The 25,307-nt window shown below is 40.9% G+C and overlaps 1 protein-coding gene and 1 long non-coding RNA gene across 16 annotated transcripts in view; one reads left to right on the top strand and one right to left on the bottom strand.

Moving 5' to 3' along the window:
- Nucleotides 1-25,307, bottom strand: part of IGSF11 (immunoglobulin superfamily member 11) — a 260,051-nt gene that overhangs the window by 135,698 nt on the left and 99,046 nt on the right. For 11 of the 14 annotated variants that reach the window (XM_086404698.1, XM_086404704.1, XM_086404763.1 and 8 more), the window contains exon 1: nucleotides 3,539-3,968. The exons of 2 other annotated variants lie outside the window; for them this stretch is intronic. Coding sequence is in view for 5 of the 12 variants with exons in the window: in XM_086404678.1 (XP_086260804.1) it covers nucleotides 3,539-3,590 (52 nt within the window). In the remaining 7 variants the exon portion in view is untranslated. Of the gene's footprint in view, nucleotides 1-3,538; nucleotides 3,969-25,307 lie in introns of those variants that run through there. One more of the 14 variants, XM_086404711.1, reaches the window with a different exon arrangement.
- Nucleotides 4,096-25,307, top strand: part of LOC147379947 (uncharacterized) — a 35,874-nt gene continuing 14,662 nt past the window's right edge. For both annotated transcript variants that reach the window (XR_015165187.1, XR_015165188.1), the window contains exon 1: nucleotides 4,096-4,359. This is a non-coding gene — a long non-coding RNA (uncharacterized LOC147379947). The remainder of the gene's footprint in view (nucleotides 4,360-25,307) is intronic.

The raw sequence follows: 25,307 nt of genomic DNA, 5'->3' as shown, positions 1-25,307 counted from the left end.
GCTTCCTGAGTAGTCTGTGTTGAATATTGAATTTAATTTCTCTAAAATTTTCACCCAGTGGCTGTCACCTTTCATGTAGGTCAAACTACAAAATTTTTACTAAAAAGTGAATCCTTCCCAAAAGTTCCATAATTAAAGTTAAAGCTAGGTAGTGGAAGTTCACAGTAAATGTTTCATAATGCTAACACTCAGGCTCATAATTCTTCTCATTTTCATTTCATGTTGTCTTTTATGTATTTTCTCCAGATTCTGGAAGGTTACCTGCTATTTTAAGGAACCACAAGTAATACAAGAAACACTTTAGATATACCTAACCCACTGGTACTCCTTTCCTAATTTGGAACCAGTCTGTTGCTCCATGTCCAGTTCTAACTGTTGCTTCTTGACCTGCATACAGATTTCTCAGGAGGCAGGTCACGTGGTCTGGTTCCAAATCAGGAAAGGAGTACATCAAAGCTGTATATTGTCACCCTGTTTATTTAACTTATATGCAGAGCACATTATGAGAAATGCTGGACTGGATGAAGCACAAGCTGGAATCAAGATTGTCTGGAGAAATATCAATAACCTCGTATACGCAGATGATACCACACTTAAAGCAGAAAGAGAAGAACTAAAGAGCCTCTTGATGAAAGTTAAAGAGGAGAGTGAAAAAGTTGGCTTAAAACTCAACATTCAGAAAACTAAGATCATGGCATCTGGTCCCATCAGTTCAGTTCAGTCGCTCAGTCGTGTCCGACTCTGTGACCCCATGGACCGCAGCACTCCAGGCCTCCCAGTCCATCACCAACTCCCAGAGTTTACCCAAACTCATGTCCATTAAGTCGGTGATGCCATCCAACCATCTCATCCTCTGTTGTCCCCTTCTCCTCCTGCCCTCAATCTTTCCCAACATCAGGGTCTTTTCAAATGAGTCAGCTATTCACATCAGGTGGCCAAAGTACTGGAGTTTCAGCTTCAACATCAGTCCTTCCAGTGAACATCCAGGACTGATCTGCTTTAGGATGGACTGGTTGGATCTCCTTGCAGTCCAAGGGACTCTCAAGAGTCTTCTCCAACACCACAGTTCAAAAGCATCAATTCTTCGGTGCTCAGCTTTCTTTACAGTCCAACTCTCACATCCATACATGACTACTGGAAAAACCATGGCATTGCCAGTCCCATCGCTTCATGGCAAATAGATGGAGAAAGAGTGGAAACAGTGACTGACTCTATTTTGGGGGGCTCCTAAATCACTGCAGATGGTGACTGCAGCCATGAAATTAAAAGACACTTGCTCCTTGGAAGAAAAGTTATGACCAACCTAGACAGCATATTAAAAAGCAGAGACATTACTTTGCCAACAAAAGTCCATTTAGTCAAAGCTATGGTTTTTCCAGTAGTCATGTATGGATGTGAGAGTTGGACTATAAAGAACACTGAGTCCCGAAGAATTGATGCTTTTGAACTGTGGTGTCGGAGAAGACTCTTGAGAGTCCCTTGAACTGCAAGGAGATCCAACCAGACCATCCTAAAGGAGATCAGTCCTAACTATTCATTTGAAGGACTGATGCTGAATATGCCCCTGCACTTTCCACTTCATATCCTACAGCCAGGCTGTTCCTTTGGCTTAGAAAACCAAACACTCCCATCTCAGCCAATTCAAACTCTACTCAAAGTCCAGATCAAAAGACTTTTCCATGAAGTCTCCCTTGATATCACTACCACCAATAACAAATGACACTCATATATATATTCCTTGTATCATAACTCACTTGTGCATGCTTGCAGCTTGTCTGAAAACTGCAAACTCCTTACAGGAGGTGGACAACGTATTTTTTACAGAAAGTGGACAAATTCATGTATCTTTGTCTCCCACCACCATCCTGCCCCACCCAAGTGCCCAGAGTGGAGGCTCAGTAAACACTTATCGAACAAATGAACACAGTTTTTTGAGGGTGACAAGTGCCTCTACAAAACAGATTATCACAAAGGCTGAAATGTCCTTGGAAGTCTTTAAAAACATCCCAGTATATTTAGGAATAGTTCTGCTGAAGGAAAAGAAACACATCAGATGACCTTGTAAGGCTGATTCTGCAAATTTCACCAACTCTTTTAAAAAGTACTGCCTAATAATTCAAAACTCAACCATACACAAACACTATTTACCAGAAGAGGGTGGCATTTATTGTAACAGATGAAGGCTAACAATGTATTTTTTACCAAAAAAGTCAGCTGTTCTTACAGTAATATTTAAAACAGTTTCAGTTGTGTCCGAGGGATTATTTAAAAGTTTACTTACTCTATCTTATTTCACGCTTAAAAAAGTAGGACAGAGAAAAATACTGGCTCTCTCAAAGTAGTGACCAGACAAAGTTAATTGGGAAGCACATGTTTATACAAAGCACATACAAATGTCATTTTGTACATCATCACCAAATATATACCTATTGAGGTCCTGAAAAGTTATCTGTAATTTTGAACATTTCCTTCTCTCGCTCCTATGGAAAAGATATGCAAGTTTTGTATTTCTTCCTTCCCTTAAACTCAATCTGTACAAATTTAAGTCAGCTAAAATTAACTTACTTCAAGATCTATGGGTACATTAACAGTTCAAATAAGGTTATAAAATTATGGGAAACATACCACTATCTTCAAAAAGAAACAGCATTAACCACAAAACTCCATAAACCAGTTATCCTGCTTTTTAAATAAAAGCCTTCAGAATAAATCTCAGTAAATCTCAACAATGAATTAAATGGAACAGAAAACTTGATTCCACAGGACAGGAAATTCAAACACACACACACACAAAGTCACTTGTATAAAATGAAAACAGGGTCTCAACACGACAGCTAGTCATAGAACGTAAAATTTAAGAAGATTAAGTAGAAATCAAAATTTAAATGGATATTTTTTAGAAGACAGTTAACAAGAAAATCAAACACGTTTATTTCTTTTGTTCTAATATGGCTATGTTCTATGTATTTTTGTAAGTCGACTTAAATTCCTTGGGGAAGAACCTCGACCATTAAAAAATAAATTGTTTTCAAATCTAGTGTACGTACTGTAGAGTTTTTGTGTATGTGTGTGTTTTTAATAAAGATCACATTTTTAGTCATAACCTGCACATGCTCTTTAAAGATTTGGTGAAAACTGCAACTTAAAAGTGTTCCAGATTATTTTAAAAACATTTCCAGTGTTCTGCAGCCGCCTCGTAACGGAAACGATTCTAAATCCCGTTTCTCCCCGGACCCAGAATGTAAGGGAGTTCGTTATCTAAAGGGGGCAAAGAGCGCGGTCACGGTCGGAGTCCGGTTCAGGACCGGCGGTAACCGGGCGGGGGGCGCAGTCACCTCTCGGATCCTAACACCTGAGCCGGAGCCGTGCGGGGAGCTGGCAGAGGGCTCCGCGTGGGAGCGCGAGCCTCGCCGACAATCACGAATATGGCCCCCGAGAAAGTTGGGTTCCCAGGACCAGCCCCGGCGAGACAGCCTTCCCCGGCCTGCCGGCCCCGCCTGGCCCCACCGGGAGGGGAGAGGATGGGAGGGCCACTCACCGTGCAGAGAGAAGAGCAGCAAAGGCGCCAGAGGGGAGCCCCGACAAGTCATCCCGGGGCCGCGGGGAGCGCGCCCGCCGCCCGCCCGGCTCCTCGTCGCAGCAGCCGAGGCGCGGGCCGGGCTCTCGGCGCTCTTGGGGCAGCCGGAACCTCCCAGACTAGCCTCCTGGCCGCAGTCCGCCCGGCGGGGCTGGGACGGTGGGACCTGCAGACGAGACAAGCGCGGCTCCCGCGCCGCCCGGCTCCGCAGAGGCTGAGCTGCGCACAGGTGCGTCCCGGGCTCGCCGGCCTCGCCCCGCGGCGCCACGGCCACCTCGCACTGCCCCAGGACCCGCCGGCCCCTCGCGCCGCCTGGGGACAGCCACTCCCCCCCAACTCTCGCCCGGCTACTCGGGCGGCAGCCCGGCTGCGGCTCGGCTCCGCGCCGCCCACTCGCCCCTCTCGGTCTCCAGGGCAACCGCGGCTCCGGCGCGACGCCTGGCGGCCCACACGCGGAGCGGGCGCTGCGCGCAGCTGGCGCGGCTCTGGCCACCTGTGAGCTGAAACGCCCGCTCTCCGCACGCCTCCGCGAGCGCCGGAGACCGAAGGCGGGCGTCCTCCTCGCAGGCAGCCAGGGCCCCTCTCCTACTCGGATCCACTCCCCGGACCCGTAGTAAAAGTCCTGAACCCCAGAAAGCTCGACGAGGCACTTCACCACAGCCTGGGTCCCAACCTCCAAGACTCTTTTTAGATTTCTGTTTCGCTCTTTCACTTTCTCCCAGTCCTTTCTTTTGTAGCCTAAATAGTCCAAAAAAAAAAAAAAAAACCTGACCCTGGCAAAGGTAAGAGTCGATGAAGTTTGTCCTATACTTTTATTTTTCTAACTACCCCTTTCTTCCTTCAAAGGAGCGTAGGGGCTGTACACCGTGAAAGACTTAGATCAACTTAACAGTATTTAAAATTCTTGTTTTAAACCTTTTTGCTTTCTTAAACTAATTTCAAGTATTTGTTGAGTAGTAAAACTAGAAAATTTTATTTTCATGTTAACTAGAGATGTTTTTGTTGTGGTAGTTGATTACTTTGGTTGGGTTTCTATTTTTTTGTTTCTTGTTGTTTTGGTTGGGTGGGAAAAGAGACCTTCATGGCATCTGAAATTATTTTACTTAAATATCTACCTATATCTTTCCTTATAAAACCTTATCTTCATTTCTCTAACAATGAGGTTGTTGCTCTCTTTCTTAAAGCCCATAGTCCCATTCTACTTAAGTCTCCCACTCAAGCCTTCTAGATTTGAGGACATACATACCGCCCTCTGTAATGTCAGCCTGTCCTTGTTAATTTCTACAGCAGCATAGATTAGAATTCTTGGAGCCATTCAGAAATTCTGAGCCCCCATCTGGCAGATGCAGTCCTCCCAGGGCAACTCAGAAACAAAAATAGGATGCACAGAAGAAAGACAAAAAGAAAAAAAAAAATACCTATACATGTGGACAAAGATTGGGAGACATACATAAAAATTAAAATAGTATCAAGATGGTGGAATTAGGGATACATTTTTTCTTTTCTGAAAATGTTGCTATTACAATTTCAAATTTAAAAAAGAACCATATTAAGAAATACCAATCACTTTTAATAAGAATACCCTGAAAAGATAGTTTGTTTATGAATTTTAAATCCCTCAATTTTGCTAACTATTTCCAGTTTGCTAGAATCCATGACTAGATCTCTAATGGCAAGAAATGAATGACCGTGTAGACTTTTTTATATTAACAGAAATCTAATATTTTAAATATTTTATCACTTGGTTCATTCTTTTAAACTCCTCAGTAAGGACTAGATTTCTTTTTAATCTGTCCAGTTCAGTTCCTGACTTTGTCTTATACATATTCCTACATTCTAACCCAGCCCCAAGTAGAGTATAAGAGTCAGTAATATAAGGAGAAGAGCAAGGTGTTACTTGGGGCAGAACTTTGCTTCATTATAATCCTACATTTAAATACAGAGATAGAATACTTATTCTATAATTAAATAATCTAGTAATTGAGGCTGAAAAGCCTTGATAAAGCAAGTTACCTGATATGATACACTGTTTTAGCAATTCAGTTCAGTAAATATTTACTGAGTACACTGTGTAAGGCACTGGGTGGAAGGCTGAACACAAAATATATGACCCTTACCCTTACAAGGCTTCCAGTTGCACTTGGGATACATCTACAGTGTCATGAATCAGCACAGAAAGAGAGCTGTCCTGCCTCTTTGTCACCACAGTGTACTTCTGCCTTCCCCAACAGGAGCTAGTGTGTTACTGAGAGGATAGAGAGCTCACAGTTCAGTGGAACAGTCCTTCTAACTGAAAAAGAAGCATGGCTTCTGAAGGGAGACTGGGACTGATCAAATTTCAGGAGGCAATCTGGCTGCCCAGAAGCATGGGGGCAGATGGTAGATGGTGGACTCGAAGCAGATCGGAGTACTGGAAACTCCAAGTGCTGCACACAGAGGCGTTCAAAAGGACACTCTCACGGGAAACAAAGAGAAAAAAATGTGCTATTTAATTCACAGAGCTTATACTCCTGGCATGTGCTCTGAGTAAAATTTTTATTAGTAATGAGTTTTACCAACTCTTCTATCCTAGTCTGCTTTATAACCACAGTAGGATTTAAATCTCTTAATTATTCTGAGTGCTAAAGCAACAGACAGCATCTTTCATTTGTATAATACTTTATAAATTTCAAAGGGCGTACACATATATTGTCTGATTTGATTTTCACGGCAACCCCAGGGAGTATGTAAGGCAAGTAGTATTATCCCTTCTTCACTCAACTAAGACACTAAGTCTCCAAAAGATCAATGGACACCAATGGGCAGAGCCAGAACCAACCCAAAAGTTTTCAACCACACCACAGAGTCTTTCTTTTATCTCTTTATGGACCAACATGTAAAGAAATTTATATCCACCATAATGTCTTAAAGCTATTTGTGGGGAACGCTGCTGCTGCCTCCCCAACATTCCTCCCACTGCCACCACCACCCACCAGCACAGGAATAGCTGTAAAACTTGAATAAGACAAGTGCCACCCTCACCTCTGGAGGAACTAGGGTGGTTCTATCTGACCAAGGAAGAAATGCAGAGAGAAACAACTGGGGCAAGGGACTCTGTTATAGTGAATATTAATCTTGGATCAAAACCACTGATGACCTAGTCTTCCCTGGTGGTCTTCTTACAGTGGTTAGGACTTTGCCTTCAAATGCAGGGAGTATAGGTTCAATCCCTGGTTGGGGAGCTAAGATGTCAGGTGCCTCATGACCAAAAGACCAAAACATAAAACAACAGAAGCAATGTTGTAACGAATTCAATAAAGACCTTAAAAATGGTCCACATTAAAAAAAAAAATCTTAGAAAAAAAACACTGATGACCTTCAAATACAGTCAACCTGTCAATATTTAAATAGGAGTTGCTGCTGCTGCTAAGTCGATTCAGTCGTGTCCGACTCTATGCGACCCCATAGACGGCAGCCCACCAGGCTCCCCCGTCCCTGGGATTCTCCAGGCAAGAACACTGGAGTGGGTTGCCATTTCCTTCTCCAATGCATGAAAGTGAAAAGTGAAAGTGAAGTCGCTCAGTCGTGTCCAACCCTTAGCAACCCCATGGACTGCAGCCTACCAGGCTCCTCCATCCATGGGATTTTCCAGGCAAATAGGAGTTATCCAAATTCAAATTTTAGTCCTACACCAGTTTTTCTCCTCCACCCATCAAAATGCAAGATCATCTCTTTCCACAGTCAGTTACTCTGCATTCAAGAAGAGAAAATTAAATTTATGATTAGTTTAGGAAAAACATAATTAGGAAAGAAAATCTATGGAGGGAATTATAAGGCTTTACAAAGCTAAATATAAATTATTTTAATTAGCTATTTTAAATTATTAATACCACCTATCCCTCTCCATTCATGGATGTAATTAAAGGTTAATTTATGTTTTGAGAATGTCTATGGAATATTTTATAAGAATATCATTCATAAAGTTAGAAAATTTCTTTTTGATCCTTGTTTGAGCCAGTAACTCATTCTGTAACTATTTTAACCTCACTGCTTATAACCATATATAGTCTAAGAGCAGAGTCTGGTCCTTTTTTTTTCCAATTTGTATTGGTGTATAGTTTATTTACAATGTTGTAATAATAACATGTATTAATACAATGTTGTATTAATAAACATTGTAAAATACAATGTTTCAAAAAAAAATTTTTTTAATTAAATAAATAAAATACAATGTTTCTGCTATACAGTAAAGTGAATCAGTTATATATATATATATATATATATATCTCCACTCTTTTTTAGATTCTTTTCCCATATAGGCCATTACAGAGTATTGAGTAGAGTTCCCTGTGCTATACAGTAGGTCCTTATTTGTTACCTATTTTAAATACAGTAGTGCGTATATGTCATTCCCAATCTCCCAGTTTATCCCCCCTCCCTACTTTCCCCCTGGCAACCATAAGTTTGTTTCTACATCTGTGACTCTTATTTCTATTTTGTAAATAAGTTCATTTGTACATTTTTTTTAGATTCCACATACAAGTGAAGCACTTCTCTGGTAGCCCAGCTGGTAAAGAGTCTGCCTGCAATTCAGGAGACCCTGGTTCGATTCCTGGGTTGGGAAGATCCCCTAGAGAAAGGATATACTACCCACTCTGGTATCCTGGCCATGAGAATTGCATGGACAGAGGAGCCTGGCAGGCTACAGTTCATGGGGTCGAAAAGAACCGGACACAACTGAGCAACTTTCACTTTCCCTATGAGTAATATCCTATGATATTTGTCTTTCTCTGATTTCCTTCCCTCAGTAGACAGTCTCTAGGTCCATCCATGTTGCTGCAAATGGCACTGTTTAGTTCTTTTCTTATGAGCCTGATCCTTTTAAAAGTAAAGTTTGAGAGGAATTCTTCCCCATTCCCCTTTGGGAAGAGGCAGTAAAGTCTCTGAAATAATAATAATGGAGCAGAGAAGATATTCAGAGAAGGCAATGGCAACCGACTCCAGTACTCTTGCCTGGAAAATCCCATGGACATAGGAGCCTGGTAGGCTGCAGTCCATGGGGTTGCGAAGAGTCAGACACGACTGAGCGACTTCACTTTCACTTTTCACTTTCATGCATTGGAGAGGGAAATGGCAACCCACTCCAGTGTTCTTGCCTGGAGAATTCCAGGGATGGCGGAGCCTGGTGGGCTGCCATCTATGGGGTCGCACAGAGTCGGACACAACTGAATTGACTCAGCAACAGCAGCAGCAGCAGAGAAGATAATAGTGGAATCATTAGACTAAAGCAACAAGCAAACTAACAAGTGTCTATTGTATGTTAAGACATAAATATATCATTTATGATTTTAAAACATCCTCCTCAAATTTTGGATCAATTTATAACCTAGATAGACAGGTTGCTGCTGCTGCTAAGTTGCTTCAGTCGTGTCCGACTCTGTGCAACCCCATAGATGGCAGCCCACCAGGCTCTCCCGTCCCTGGGATTCTCCAAGCAAGAACACTGGAGTGGGTTGCCATTTCCTTCTCCAATGCATGAAAGTGAAAAGTGAAAGTGAAGTCGCGCAGTCGTGTCCGACTCTTCTCGACCCCATGGACTGCAGTCTACTAGGCTCCTCTATCCATGGGATTTTCCAGGCAAGAGTACTGGAATGGGGTGCCATCACCTTCTCCGGATAGACAGGTTAGTCTTTTTTATATCTGTTTCTGCCTGCTGCTGTGCTGCTAAGTCACATTAGTCGTGTCCGACTCTGTGTGACCCCATAGACGGAAGCCCACCAGGCTCCGCCGTCCCTGGGGTTCTCCAGGCAAGAACACTGGAGTGGGTTGCCATTTCCTTCTCCAATGCATGAAAGTGAAAAGTGAAAGCGAAGTCGCTCAGTCGTGTCCAACCCTTAGCGACCCCATGGACTGTAGCCTACCAGGCTCCTCCGTCCATGGGATTTCCCAGGCAAGAGTGCTGACACTTCTGTTAATGCTTGCTAGACAAGACTTCAGTTCAGTTCAGTCGCTCAGTCGTGTCCGACTCTTTGCAACCCCATGAACCACAGCACACCAGGCCTCCCTGTCCATCACCAACTCGTGGAGTTCACTCACACTCAGGTCCATCGAGTCGGTGATGCCATCCAGCCATCTCATCCTCTGTTGTCCCCTTCTCCTCCTGCCCCCAATCCCTCCCAGCATCAGGGTCTTTTCCAATGAGTCAGCTCTTCCCATGGGGTGGCCAAAGTATTGGAGTTTCAGCTTTAGCATCAGTCCTTCCAATGAACACCCAGGACTGATCTCCTTTAGAATGGACTGGTTGGATCTCCTTGCAGTCCAAGGGATTCTCAAGAGTCTCCTCCAACACCACAGTTCAAAAGCATCAATTCTTCTGCGCTCAGCTTTCTTCACAGTCCAACTCTCACATCCATACATGACCACTGGAAAAACCATAGCCTTGACCAGACAGACTTTTGTTGGCAAAGTAATATGCCGGGAGCCGGCATATTGCATATTGAGTGCATATTGCATATTGAGTGCAGCACTTTCCACAGCATCATCTTTCAGGATCTGAAATAGCTCAACTGGAATTCTATCACTGCCGGTAGCCAGTGTGAGGAACTCCGCCCATGACAAAGGTCATGAGGAAGGAGGCTCAGCATATGCAAAGGTGGGATCGAGCCTCAGGAGTCCCCCATCTACCCCCAAAACCATAGTCTGCCTACTTTCTGCTTTGTGCTTTCACCTACACCTCTGACTTTACGGGGGGCTGTCCCCCACTACCTCTCTCTGAAAAAAGTTAGCTTACAGTTCCAGTTAATAATTCCTGGGTGTGACAGTGTTTAACCTACAAACTCCTTTGGAAATCCTCTAGCCTGCCTGAATAGGTTTTGCCTGCCTGAATAGGTTTTTCCGGCCACATGTGATTGTTCAGAGCCTCCCAACTGTGAGAGGCAGGAGATGTTCTAAACTGTCTAAACACAGATTCTTTTGAGTAGTTAAAAGATTGATTAGAAATTGTATTGGTGAAGGGATTTTCATTTGTTGGGCCAATGTTTGCTGCTAAGTTTCCATATCCCTTACCTGCTGTGTCCCTGGCAGTGTATTGATTAATATAATTGGTGTAAGTAGTAGCTTTAATGTTTGTAACCTGGGACCCTTGAGTTAATTCTTTTTCTCGTTATAGCCCACCACACCTTTGCTCTGTAGGAATGCAACTTTATCTAATGCTTTTGGAGGGTGGCTCCTGACCAATCACCTTTAGAGAAAAATAAGTTTTCTGAAGAAAAGGTCTTAAAATGTTAACAGGCCTCCGGCCAGAAGATGATGCAAATCACCTAAGCTTTTGCATATGATAAGTTTGCAGGAAGAAAGCCTGGCTTGCTGCATGACTCTACCCCTTCCCCCATTATCCTCTATGCATAACTTAAGGTATAAAAACTACTTTGGAAAAAAAAGTGCGGGCCTTGTTCACCGAAACTTGGTCTCACCATGTCATTCTTTCTCTTACCTTCTGGCTGAATTATTCAGCCTCTTTTCTCCACTGAATTTCCTCACTGAGCTATCCTTATTCTATTACTCTTTATATCCTTAATTAACATTTAATTAAGCAATTGTTTCCTGATCCTCGCCTATGCCGTCTCTCCTTCGAATACCCTGGATCAGCCAAGGCTGGTCCCCGGCAGTAATATCTCTGCTTTTTAATATGGTATCTAGGTTGGTCATAACTTTCCTTCCAAGGAGTAAGCATCTTTTTATTTCATGGCTGCAATCACCATCTGCAGCAATTTTGGAGCCCAAAAAATTAAAGTCTGACACTGTTCCCACTGTTTCCCCGTCTATTTCCCACGAAGTGATGGGACCAGATGCCATGATCTTAGTTTTCTGAATGTTGAGCTTCAAGCCAACTTTTTCACTCTCCTCTTTCACTTTCATCAAGAGGCTCTTTAGTTCCTCTTCACTTTCTACCATAAGGGTGGTGTTATCTGCATATCTGAGGTTACTGATATTTCTCCCAGCAATCTTGATTCCAGCTTGTGCTTCTTCCAGCCCAGCGTTTCTCATGATGTACTCTGCGTATAAGTTAAATAAGCAGGGTGACAATATACAGCCTTGACGTACTCCTTTTCCTATTTGGAACCAGTCTGTTGTTCCATGCCCAGTTCTAACTGTTGCTTCAGGAGGGCAAACAGCATCTCCGCCCCCCCACCCCCTCACTGTAGCCAGTCCCTGTCACTGTGGTGAGTATTGCTGAAGTGAAGTCCCACATCTTCATTCATCTTGGGAAAAGTTAGCTCTTTTCCCTGAAACTATTTTAGTATGAACACATTTGTTTTTAGACAAAGCCATTCTCTGAGCAGGGTTCAGTTTAACAGTGCTATTGAATTCACTGTAACAGCAAATTTTAAATAGAACCGCTAGGTTTTTTAGGACTTGAAAAGGGCAATAGCATAAGAAGCATTTTACGACACCTGAAAATTTTTTGTATTCTCTTTCTTATAAGGAAAATAATTTTGAAGTATTCTTCAAATTCTCCGTACCAGTTTTCACGAATCTAAAATAATCTTTCAACCTGTCACTTGATTCTATATATTGGGGTATTAGCAATGAATAATATATTTTTCAAATTCGATGAGTTTTTCACAGAAGTTTAAAGTATAGATTAGACTTTAATTGCTGACAACAAAATAGATGAGAGACCTTGACTTACAAAAACTGTGAAATTATTTTTTTAATCTTACATGAATTGATGAGCTCTCGATAAAATATATAGAAAAGTCAAGCTAAAATTAGAAGAAAGAAGGAATCCTCTATTAATAGTATGTGCTATTCCCACAGAGCACTCAGAGTGAACCTATTAGGTCAGGTCAAGTCACTCCTCGACCCGAGTCCTGCCAATGGCTTCCCATCTCACTGAGAGTGAAAGTACAAGTCCTCGCTATAAACAAAAGTGCTTGTGTTAGATTCCTATTGCTGCTGTAACAAATCAATGTAAACGTAATAGCATGAAATCACACAAATTATTATCTGATAGTTCTGAGATCAAAAGTCCAAAGTCTCATACGGTAGCTTTCTCATCTACAGAGGGCAGCAGGGCTGTGTTCCTTTCTGGAGAATCCATTTCCTTACCTCTTCAGCTTCTAGAGTCTACCTGTTTTCTGTGGCTCATGACCCCCTTCCTCCATCTTCAGAGCCATCAACATAGACCTTGTCTCACCTTCTCTCACTGCCATCCCTCTGACTATCTCTCCTGCTTCCCTCCACACTTAAGGACTCTTGTGCATTGAAGAAAGATCTTATCTCCATCTGCAACCATAATTCCCCTTTGCCATGTAAAGCAACATATCCATAGGCTCTAGGAGTTAGGAAGTAGGCATCTTTGGTGGGGAGAGGGACTTTATTCTGTTTACCACAAGGCCTTGTATGATCTAGTCCCCTGCTATCTCTCTAATCTCTTCTGTTTTCCCCTGGCTCATTCAGCTCTCACTACAGTGATCTTCCCAATGTTTCTTGAATAAGCAGGAACATGTTTACCTCAGTTCAGTTCAGTTGCTCAGTCATGTCCAACTCTTGGTGACCCCATGGACTGCAGCATGCCAGGCTTCTCTGTCCATCACCAACTCCCAGAGCTTACTCAAACTCATATCCTTCGAGTCAGTGATGCCATCCAACCATTTCATCCTCTGTTGTCCCCTTCTCCTCCTGCCTTCAATCTTTCCCAGCAGCAGGGTCTTTTCCAAGGAGTCAGTTCTTTGAATCAGGTGACAGAAGTATTGGAGCTTCAGCTTCAGCATCAGTCCTTCCAAGTGAATATTCAGGACTGATCTCCTTTAGGATAGACTCGTTTGATCTCCTTTCTGTCCAAGGGACTCTCAAGAGTTTTCTCCAACACCACAGTTCAAAAGCATCAATTCTTCGGTGCTCAGCTTTCTTTGTAGTCCAACTCTCACATCCATACATGACTACTGGAAAACCCATAGCTTTGACTAGATGGACCTTTGTCAGGAAATGTTTACCTCAGGGCCACTGAAATTGTTCTTTCACTAGATTTTTGCATACCGCTCCTTTCACTTCCTTTAAGTCCTACATGTCACCTGAAGTGAGGCCTTAGCTGACCCTTCTGTGTAAAATAAAATTTTAAAGACATTTTAAAATACCTTTCCCTATTGTATTTGTTTTAGCACTCCATCTCTAATACACTACAGTTTACTTAATAATCATGTTTGTTTATTGTCTGTGTCACTCAATAGAACCATTGAGGACTGGGACTTTGATCTGTCTCATTTATGGCTGAAATATTGGTACCTTAACAGTGCTTATTACATACTTGTTTTGTTTAATCACTAAGAAATGTATGCTAAGTTGTGTATGACTCTTTTGCGACCCTATGAACTGTAGCCCGCCAGGTTTCTCTGCCCATTGGTATTTCCCAGGCAAAAATACTGGAATGAGTTGCCATTTCCTTCTCTAAGGGATCATCCCGACCCAGGGATCAAACCTGCATCTCCTGCATTGGCAGGCAGATTCTTTAACATGGAGCCACCTGACACTGAATAACCATTTAATAGATAGATCAGTGATTGAAGCAAAATTTCACAGGATTGAAACTAATCAGAATGCATTCTCTGGCCACAATTATCTTAAGCTGTATATCAATAACAGGATGAATACACACACATACACACGCACATTTGGATGCTAATAAAGCCACCTCTAAATAATTCAACACAGCTAGAATATATATATGAAGGAAAACTTAGAGCCTTAAATGTTTACATGAAAAAAGATGAAAGCCTAAAAACATTCTCTAACATAAATTGTAGCAATATTTTCTTTAGATCTGCCTCCCAAGGCAAAAGATATAAAAGCAAAAATAAGCAAATGGGACCTGATCAAAGTTAAAGGCTTTTGCATAGCAAAAGAGACCATAAATAAAATGAAAGGAAAAAAACAAACTACAAATTGGGAGAAAAGAGTTGCAAATGATGCACCCAATATGGAGTTAATTTCCAAAATATAGAAATACCTCATACACCTCAACATCAAAAACAAAACAAAAGCACTACCCAATCAAAAAGTGGGCAGAAGACCTAAATAGACATTTCTCCAAAGAAAATATGCAGTTGACAAACATGCACATGAAAAGACGCTCAACGTCACTAATTATTAGAGAAATGCACATCAAAACTATAATGCACCATGCTCACGTCTGAATGGCTATCATCAGAAAGTCTACAAATGATAAATGCTGGGGAGGGTGTAGAGAAAAGAGAATCCTCCTACACTGTTGGTGGGAATGTAAATTAGTACAACCTCTGTAGAGAACAGTATGAAGGTTTCTTAAATTAAAAATAGAGCTACCATATTATCTAGTAGTCCTACTCCTGGGCATATATTCAGAAAATAGAAAAATTCTAAAGCAAAAAGATACAGGCACCCCAATGATTATAGCAGCACTATTTACAATAGCCAAAACATGGCAGCAACTTAAATGTTCATCAACAGATGAATGGATAAAGAAGTACTATATATACATATAGACACAATGGACTATTAGTCTTAAAAAAGAATGAAATAATGCCATTTGCAGCAACATGGAAGAACTTAGAGCTTATAATACTAAGTAAAATTCAGACAGAGAAAGACAAATATTATAGGTATGACCTATACATGGAATCTAAAAATAATACAAACGAATCTATTTACAAAACAGAAGCAAACTCACAGTCATAGAAAACAAACTTATGGTTGCCAAAAAGGAAAGAGAGGGAGGGGGATAATTTGGGAATATGGGATTAACAGATACACAATACCATATATAAAAATAAATAAGCAACAAGGTATAACATAGGAAAATGGGCATCCCTGGTGGCTTAGCTGGTAAATAATCCACCTGCAATGCAGGAAAGCTGGGTTTGATCCCTGAGTTGGGAATATCCCCTGGAGAAGGGAAAGGCCACCCACTCCAGTATTCTGGCCTGGAGAATTCCATGGACTATAAAGTCCATGGGGTCACAAAGAGTCGGACACTACTGAAAGACTTTCAAAAAAAATAAAACAGGAAGCAATATTCAATATCTTATAATAACCTATAATGAAAAATAATCTAAAAAAAATTGTATATGTAACTGAATCATTTTGTTATATACCTGAAACTAACATAGTATTGTACATCAACTATACTTTGATTTTTGAAAAAAAAGGATGGAAGCCTAAACACTAATGAATTAAGATACAGCTTAAGAAGTTTGACAAGGAAAATAGGGAAAGGGAAAGGGAAGTCGCTCAGTCGTATCTGACTCTTCGCAACCCCATGGACTGCAGCCTACCAGGCTCCTCCGTCCATGGGATTTTCCAGGCAAGAGTACTGGAGTATCCAAAGAAATTAGAAGGAATAAGATAATAGAAGGGCAAAATTAATAAAATATTAAACAAACATATAGAGAAGATAAACTCAGTCAAAATTTGGTACCTTGAGAAGTTTCATTAAATTAACTAGACTAGTGAAACTAATCAAAAATTAAAATGAGAGGAGAGCTCTCAAGTAATATCAGAATAAAAAAAGGAGACATCACTATAGATGCTGCAGACATTTAAAAATAAGAATGAATAATTTTATACCAATAAATGTTAAAACTTGGAATAAATTAACAAATTCCTAGAAAATATATAACTTATCAACTCTTGCTCAAAAATAAAGAGAAAAACTGAATAATCTCATATTGAAAGGTTGTTGTTGAATCACGCAAAGACACCGGGATTCTTGGTCCCTGGAGGAGAAGAATTCAATCCGGGGCCAGAGACAAGGCTTGATCGCTCAGAGCTTTTGTGTAATAAAGTTTTATTAAAGTATAAAGGAGATAGAGAAAGCTTCTGACATAGGCATCAGAAGGGGGCAGAAGAGTACCCCCCTGCTAGTCTTCAGCTGGATGTTATATAGTCACTAGCAGTCTGTTAATGAAAGAAAGGAATGTCCTAAAATTCAGAATGGCACCAGGCCCCTCACCCATAAGATGCATTTTGGGATAATTTGGCACCAAATGGTCTATCCTAGGCCATAAAATGATTAACTTGAATCTTGAAGAAGGGCAGACCACCATACAAATAGTTTCATTTACATAGATTAGGGGAACAATATCTGAGTATAACATACTGGTTTGTCAAGTAGGTTCTGAGCCAGGAGGTGGAACTTGAAGACAGAGTTTGGGGTAAATGCATAGTACATTAGCATAGCTTAAGACAAGCGTTTCCATAAGAATAAGGCATTGGTTATCTCTAGGTTTGAGAATAGTTAACGTCAGGTGAAACCAGGTGTCATTATGGCAACACAGTATTTTAAGAGAAACCTTTTAAATTTGTATAGAGAAGGAAAAAATATCACTAGTTTGTTTCCTTCTGCCACTTAAGAGAGAGAAAAATGTCTGATACTTGCAGGCTCTTTCCTCCGTTTGGAGACCCCTGGCCTTCCTGCCTGTTACCCTCTCAATATGCATAAGGTAATTAAAGTAATAGTTTAAAATCTTCCTACGAATAAATCTTCAGTTCCAGACAATTTTAACAGTACTTTTTATCATATATTCAGGAAATTTAAGATTCCAATCTTTTGCAAACTATGAGAATACAGGAAACACTCCTCAACTTATTTTATGATGCTAGTATTATACTGAATATCAAATATTGGCAAATATAATGACAGAAAGGAAAAGGGTCCAACTTTCATCATCTCAAGAGATGCAAATGCATGTTAGCAATCAAGTCCAGTGAAATATGAAAAGGATAATACATCACACCAATTGGATTTATTTCAGGAATATAAGATTGGGTTATCTGAAAAATAGTGCTATTTACTACATTAAGAGATGAAAGGAGAAAAAAAATTATACAACCATTTCATTAAGTTCCTATGAAACCAAGGCTTTGAGAAAGCTGGTTCCCACTCTTGGAGAACAGTAAACTCAGCATGAAGAACTATAGGGTAGGACTACTTTTAATGGCACTAGACTGCTTAAGGTAAGAAAATAACATGCTTAAATTCCTAAATTCTGGGCTCAAGGCATGAAACTCAGATGCTTTCTAAGAGTGTACTAAAATAACCTCTAAGATTTAGGGTTGAAAAAGATTCATTTCAGAAATAAGGTCTGTAACCTCAATAATCTCATTTCTTCCTGTGTCATTTATATAGTTATGATTTTAACTAGATTTCTGTTTTTTTCCTTTTCCTTTACTATTTTATTTAGATGTGATAGTGGCAGGTAACTTTATAGTCAGTCCACAGACTGAATAATATCAAGACAGAAGAACAACCCATTGAACTTAAATCTGGAAAACGTGACTAAGACTTTGGGTTGTCTTCTAAAATGGAAGAGACAGATTGGGTTATTTTTTGAATGTAAGGAAGATACACGCATTATGTATTTTTTAAGTATTGTTTTTTCCATCATTAAGTAATGTCCGACTCTTTGAGACGTCATGGACTGTAGCCCACCAGGACTCCCTGTATCTCACCATCTCCTGGTGTTTGCCCAAGTTATGTCCACTGAAGGAGACAACTGGATGACAATTGGGTGAGTTTGAGCAAGCTCAGGGAAATGGTGAAGGACAGGGAAACCTGGACTGTTGCGGTCCATGGGGTCCCAAAGAGTCAGACACGACTGAGCGAATGAACAGAGTCCATTGAGTCCAAGATGATACCCAACCATCTCATCCTCTGCTGCCCTCTTCTCCTTCTGGATTAATAGCTGGCCAGGAATTCCAGGGGTCCCGTTGCTAGATCCTTATCTATTCCTGAACTGGCTGTGGCTTACTGCCACCTGATGGTACCTCAATTAAAGTTCAGCTATTGGGAATGGTTTTAAATATGTGCTGTGCTGTGCTTAGTCGCTCCATCATGTCTGACTCTGAGATGCCATGAACTGTAGCACGCTAGGCTCCTCTGTCCGTGGGGATTCTAGTTTTTAAGTATGTGTTGTGCTGTGCTTAGTCGCTCAGTCGTGTCTGACTCTGCGACGCCATGGACTGTAGCCCGCCAAGCGCCTCTGTCCATGGGGATTCTCTAGGCAAGAATACTGGAGTGGCTTGCCATGTCTTCCCCAAGGGGATCTTCCCAACCCAAAGATCGAACCCAGGTCTCCTGCATTGTGGGCAGATTCTTTGCCATCTGAGCCACCAGAGAAGTGCAAGAATACTGAAGTGGGTAGCCTATCTCTTCTCCAGCGGAACTTCCCCACCCAGGAATTGAACCAATGTCTCCTAAATTGCAGGCAGATTCTTTACCAACTGAGCTACCAGGGAAGCCCATTTTTAACTGTAAACATAAAGAAAAATGTGTGGGCAAATGTTGGGTATCAGAAGGGATAGACTCAAATGTTTTGATTGTTAACATTTTTTGACTGTTAAGCATCAAGACCCTCTTCCAGTGTTCATAGAATTCCCCGAAGTTTGATTCTCAATGGGCAGCAGAGCACACTCTCCACTGCAGAAGCCAGAAGTGCTTCCCCACCTCCCAGCCACCAGCGTGTAGTCAGGGCAGCCAGGTGCGGCTTCCAGTACACAGTGCCTGCAGCAGTGGTACCAGTGAGTCCTCGCTGGATTCTTCATGCAGTGTCATTTTGGCTACCTAGCTTCCATGGGCTGTGGCTTCTTTTCTGATCCTTTAGACTTCCCATCTTTTCCACGAGTTACCCAACATCCTAGACTTTCTTTGCTTTAATTAATCACCATCCATTTCTGTTGCTTGCCACAAAGAACACTGTCTTTAGGATTAAAGTGTTCTGAGGTTTTTTCCTTTCTAGAAGGGCGTTAGAGATACTAACATACTTCAAATGGGGAAGGTCATACTTGATGACAGCCATCAGAGATCTTTCTAGGCTAGTACTCAAAAGATATGAAGAAACAAGCCATGACAAGAACCAGATATTTCAAAAAGATGGCCTCTGGTCTGGTAACATACATATCAGTATGTGGATCAATATACTCAATTGGGTATACATTTCAGATTTAATTTCATCTATATTTATGGCATACTTACTATATGCTACGGAGAAGGCAATGGCACCCCACTCCAGTACTCTTGCCTGGAAAATCCTGTAGGCGGAGGAGCCTGGTGGGCTGCAGTCCATGGGGTCGCAAAGAGTTGGACACGACCGAGCAACTTGACTTTCACTTTTCACTTTTACGCATTGGAGAAGGAAATGGCAACCCACTCCAGTGTTCTTGCCTGGAGAATCCCAGGGACGGAGGAGCCTGGTTGGCTGCCGTCTACGGGGTCGCACAGAGTTCAACACGACTGAAGCGACTTAGCAGCAGCAGCAACTATATGCTAGGCACCATGTTATGTATTTCAGTGTATGTAGTCTCATATAAATCCTTACCAAAAAACCCTGTGAGATACATGGTTTTGCTCATGTTTTCAACTGAATAAAACTGAGATTCAGAGATGCTTTGAACTGCTTTGTCAAGATCACTCAACTCTTTAAGTAGTAAAAACCACATAGTAAAACCCAACCTTTCGGACTCAAAGGCCACTGTTGTTTCCACTAAACCTTGATATCTCTATTTGAATTAGCAACCTGATTAACTATTGGAACTGATAATACTTCTGCTACTTTTTAATATTAAAAAACTGTTGATTTAGATGTTATCCTGTCTTTTGAATCTGTTCATGAATATTCTCCCTTAAAAGATATAGAGTTACATAATTAAATGGATACATCCTGCTTAAAAATTAATCTAAACTTTTATAATTAATGAGCTTGAAGGAATCAATAATATCTGGATTTTGTGCACCATTAATAATAAAATCAGAAGTAACCCATAAAAATAGAATTCAGATTAAAAAACAGTGAGGCACACTGATGTTTATAGTAACACAATAAGGAAAAAGTTAGATGGCCTAAAAAATATTTTAATTCTAATAAATTGGTTCATAGCTTTAATACCATTTTAGAAAAATTAACATGGATTTACTCATTATTACCAAAACCCGCATGTTAATACTCTATAATTCTAAAGGAAAGGTCCCCCAGTATTAGAGACCTGTCTTGTGCACTATTTCAGATCTTCTCCACCCTACCTCTCATTCCAGCCTTTGCTGAAGGCTTAGCTCAGCTTCTCACTGAATAACCTGACAGTGACTTCTTCAGAGTGGCCTATACCAAGTACCCCTCCCTGCTCGGGAGCTTCTCCGACACTGTTGCCTGGGACTCCGGCAGGAATCTGGTAGCACAGGGATGTCCACACTTACAGGGACACTTCTTGACCAATGTGGGATGGAGTCAGTGGATAATCCTTCTCCCTTGCATACAAGCTACAGTTCTCAGTTCGAAAGCTCCTCAGAAGGTGCTGGCATGATCAATAGTAACCAGCTGACAATGAACACAACCTAACTGACTTTTCCTCCCTCCCTTTTCACTCTCTCATCAATTAACCCTCTCTTCTGAAATTACTTTTTAAATAAACCAACTCCAAATATGCCTTTGACTCAAAACAAATATTCATGGGAACCCAGGCTAAGAGACCTACTCTAAAGTAAGTTTTATATATCTATAATATGGCTCTTACTAAGATTCTACTGTAGCTTTTTAAATAACCAGGTGTTTTTATATTATACATCAAATTTCTGGAAATAGTACACTTCTTCTTGTCCTATGGGTCTTGGTAGGTTTCTATCATGTGCCTTTTTGATATCTAGAATCAAATATGGCAAATGCAAATGTAGAGTTTGCATTTGAACTTCTAAATGACAAAAGGTTTGCTCAGTTTCAACTCTGCTTTATTTTTTAATAATTTTTAGAAAGTCACTTAGTTCATGGGGTCGCAAAGAGTCGGACGCGACTGAGTGTCTGAACTGAACTGAACTAACCTCTCTATGCTCCAACTATATCCTTTATAAAAATGATCTTATTTCCTACTTCATGGTTATCATAAGGATTCAATGAGGTAACATATGTGAAAATGACTATTATAGGGACTTCCCTGGTGGCTCAGATGGTAAAGAATCTGCCAACAAAGCAAGAGACCCAGGTTTGATCCCTGGGTTGGGAAGATCCTCTGGAGAAGAGAATGGCAACCCACTTCAGTATTCTTACCTGGAGAATCCCATGGACAGAGGAACCTGGAAGGCTACATACAGTCCATGGGGTCACAGAGTCAGACACGACTGAGTGACTAACACTACTATTACTAGGGACTGGCAGATAATTGGCCTGGCAAGTAATGTTATCTGCCGTTCTTGTTATCATTAGTGTAGATCACTGACTCTATTTGAAAGTCTGCCATCATGGGGATAAAATATCCATTTTGTGGAGTTTGTATTTTCACCAAAAACTTTTTGCAGCCATAAGCAAATATTTGAATTCATTTAGTGTTTGGAATCAAGATATATCCATAGAACAAATTGAGCAAACTTGTGTATGATCTTTGAAATGAGAAACTTCAAGGCTTATTTGCTTTAACGAACACTATTGTCTCAGAACCAACCCTACCCTGTCCTTCCCCCACTACTAAAAGTGCAGAACTTCCATGCAGTCCCTCACCAATTTAACAGGCATGGAAAAATCCAGGCATAACTGTTGAGTGTAAAGTAAACTATTATAGCATGTAAAATGCATAGCAACAGTAGTATGAGGTTAAAAAAAATAGCTGGGTTAATACATTGGCTAACTGGCCCGGAATTCCAGAGGTCCCGTTGCTAGATCCATATCTATTCCTGTCCTCACTGTGGTTTAGCGCCACTTGGTGGTACCTCAAGCTAAAGCTCAGCTATTGGAAATGTTTCTTGGGTCCTGTATTGATTGGTACTTCCAGGACAGTCTTGCTGATTCCAGGAACAATGAATTGGCACTTGTTTCATCAGTTTGATGCAAGAATGCTGGGCCATAACATACAAAGACACACCCTCTGCTTTCTAAGACAGAACTACTTGCCATCTAACCTTCTTTGTGAAATAACTTCTTTACTGATCTCTGAACCTTGACCTTGGTCACAGATTTCTACCAAACTGCTTTTAAGGAATTAGGTTTTCAGTACAATCTTTTAAAATATGTTTTATGTGGAATATATTATTTTAAAATAGCATTATACTATGTAATGTAATAAAAGGACAACAGTCTATTTATCTTAGAGAAGAGATTCTAATTGTAATATTTCTTAATAGAACATATAAAGATATATTTTATTAGTGATGACAGTCTATCAATACATCTGTATCATTGGTAAGAGAGAGAAGAGGCTTAAGTTTTAGTAGATTGGGTTGCTAATTAAAGCCATAACAACTGTGAGGGAGTGAAATATATTACTACAGAAATTAACTGAGTCAACTTTAGGTATGTCAAATCAAAGAGGAGAAAAATTCCTCTTAGAAATAATCCTATCTGGAGGGTGAAAGAAAGACTAGACAACTATTTTAACTTGTAAAGATTGTAAAGTATAATTTAAATACAACTGAAAATGCAGATACTGACTTTGCAAAGGTCTAAATTTCAGATAATAATAAAACCCCCGGTACATTCTTCAGTATTCTGCAGCCAGCAATTAAAAGGTAGGTGATAATAATGTATTAGATATCACTGCTAACATTTACCCAATCAAAAAAACAGTCTCCATCCTTTCCTTTTGATCCTTTCACAGTAAACCACTAGGATTAGTGACACTAGTTAAAGTGAAGAGGGAAAGAGGAGGAAAGAAATCACGTACTTGCCACCAATTAAAAAGGTGCTATTTGTTAACAGTTGCTCACTGCTTTGGGAAGAAATTTTTCACGTCTCTGATTCTGTTGTCATGGCAATGGCAATGGAGATCTCTATCTTCCCAGCACCGCAATTCCATATAGCAATGCTTCTCTAAAGTGGGAGACAACAGGGAGAAAAAGCGCTGGGTAGGAGGAGAAGGCAATGGCACCCCACTCCAGTACACTTGCCTGGAAAATCCCATGGATGGAGGAGCCTGGTGGGCTGCAGTCCATGGGGTCGCTAGGAGTCGGACACAACTGAGCGACTTCACTTTCTCTTTTAACTTTCATGCATTGGAGAAGGAAATGGCAACCCACTCCAGTCTTTCTTGCCTGGAGAATCCCAGGGACGGGGGAGCCTGGTGTGCTGCCATCTCTGGGGTCACACAGAGTTGGACACGACTGAAGTGACTTAGCATAGCATAGCATAGGAGGAGTGATCATTGTTGAGCCTCTGCTGGGTGCAGGGCATTTTGCATTGTCTCGTTTAACCCTGACAGCAATACTACTGGGAAGTATCTTCCATTTACAAAGGTGGAAACTGAGGTACCTAAGGCACCTTAGCCAAGACTACGTAAGCTGTGAAGTTGGAATTCAGATGTTCTGACCTTAGAGCACACACTATATTACAGTTCTTCTAGACCAAAGAAGTAAATAGTCTAACTTTTAACCCTAGGTCCTCAGCAAGAGGACGTGCAGGATGGTTCTACATACACAATTTACTCCTCACCACAACTCAGGAAGAAGAATTATGTTCATCACAAAAAGGTGAAATGACATATACAGGGAATGTAATTCCTGTTTGTAGAAATACTGGGGAATTGACACGTCTGTCTGACTATAAATTCCATCTTCTATCCACTCTCCCACTCTACCTATTATAACACGAAGTGGTGACAACATGTAGTGTGAAACCAGCCTATTAAAAATAAACCATGTATAAAACAGATGCAGAAGTACCAGCGTACTGCCCTATATTTATCTACAGCATAAGTGTTTAATATCATCCGGATCCTGGCTCTCAAACTGCTAAGCAATTTTGTATATTCTGAGACTATATGGGATTCAGAGATACTTCTTGCTATGTCAAAGTAACCAGTGCCAACGCATTCTGCTCTCTATCACCAATGGAGCCAAGCAAAATTGTGTAACTATAAAAAGATCTGATCTACTTGAATCTAGTTTATGCTATCTGGGGATATAAAGAAACTGATACCAAAATAAATGTTCATACTTCTGAGAAAGGCTTAGTTTGCATAATCAGAAGTCCCCCAGGTGACCATGCAGGAGTTGCTATCTGTTGATGGCTGCTCTCTCAGAGGAAACATACAAGAAAACATGAATAGAAACACTGATGGTTATTCATGGCCAGCACAATGCCACAGTCGAATGAGAGATCTGATTAAGACTGAGGCCACAGACTAACCCTTATCTGAAAAATCACACTCATATAGCAAAAGTTTTATTAGAAATCCAGAGTATCAAATTTAACTACATAAACTCAGTAGTTCACCCCCTATCAAAAGTTCAAAACTAAGAATACCAAATTTAAAAACCATTTGCCATGTCAGACGGTAAAGAGCCTGCACGCAACGCGGGAGGCCTGAGTTCAATCCCTGGGTCCAGAAGATCCCCTGGAGACGGAAATGGCAACCCACTCCAGTATGCTTGCCTGGAAAATCCCATGGACTGAGGAGCCTGGCGGCTACATATAGTCTATAGGATCACAAAGAGTCGGACACAACTGAGCGACTACACTTTCACTTTCACCTTGTCACTTTCATGGATTCAGCTTGCCTCATCTTCCTAGGTAACCGTGCCACAAAGAATTGTAATATATCTAAGCATGGTTGTTTTAATCTTTCAAGAAGTGAAAGGTAAATCAGTTAGGTAAAGGAGAACCTAATTAGGCACTTTTCTTGGTGTTTCTTATATCTCATTGAACTCTCCCAATATTGAGATATACAGAGTATTTTTGTATTAGAAAATAACCATCAATTACTCTCAAATTACATTTTTGAGAAGCTGTGACCCAGTTTGGGA

The sequence above is a fragment of the Bos grunniens genome, chromosome 1 (assembly GCF_055505025.1).
Source record: "Bos grunniens cultivar Pamir isolate PY7600 chromosome 1, Bosgru_T2T1.0, whole genome shotgun sequence".
Classification (NCBI taxonomy): domain Eukaryota; kingdom Metazoa; phylum Chordata; class Mammalia; order Artiodactyla; family Bovidae; genus Bos; species Bos grunniens.
The sequence above is the reverse complement of the archived record's forward strand: the minus strand, read 5'-3'. Positions and strand labels throughout refer to the sequence as shown.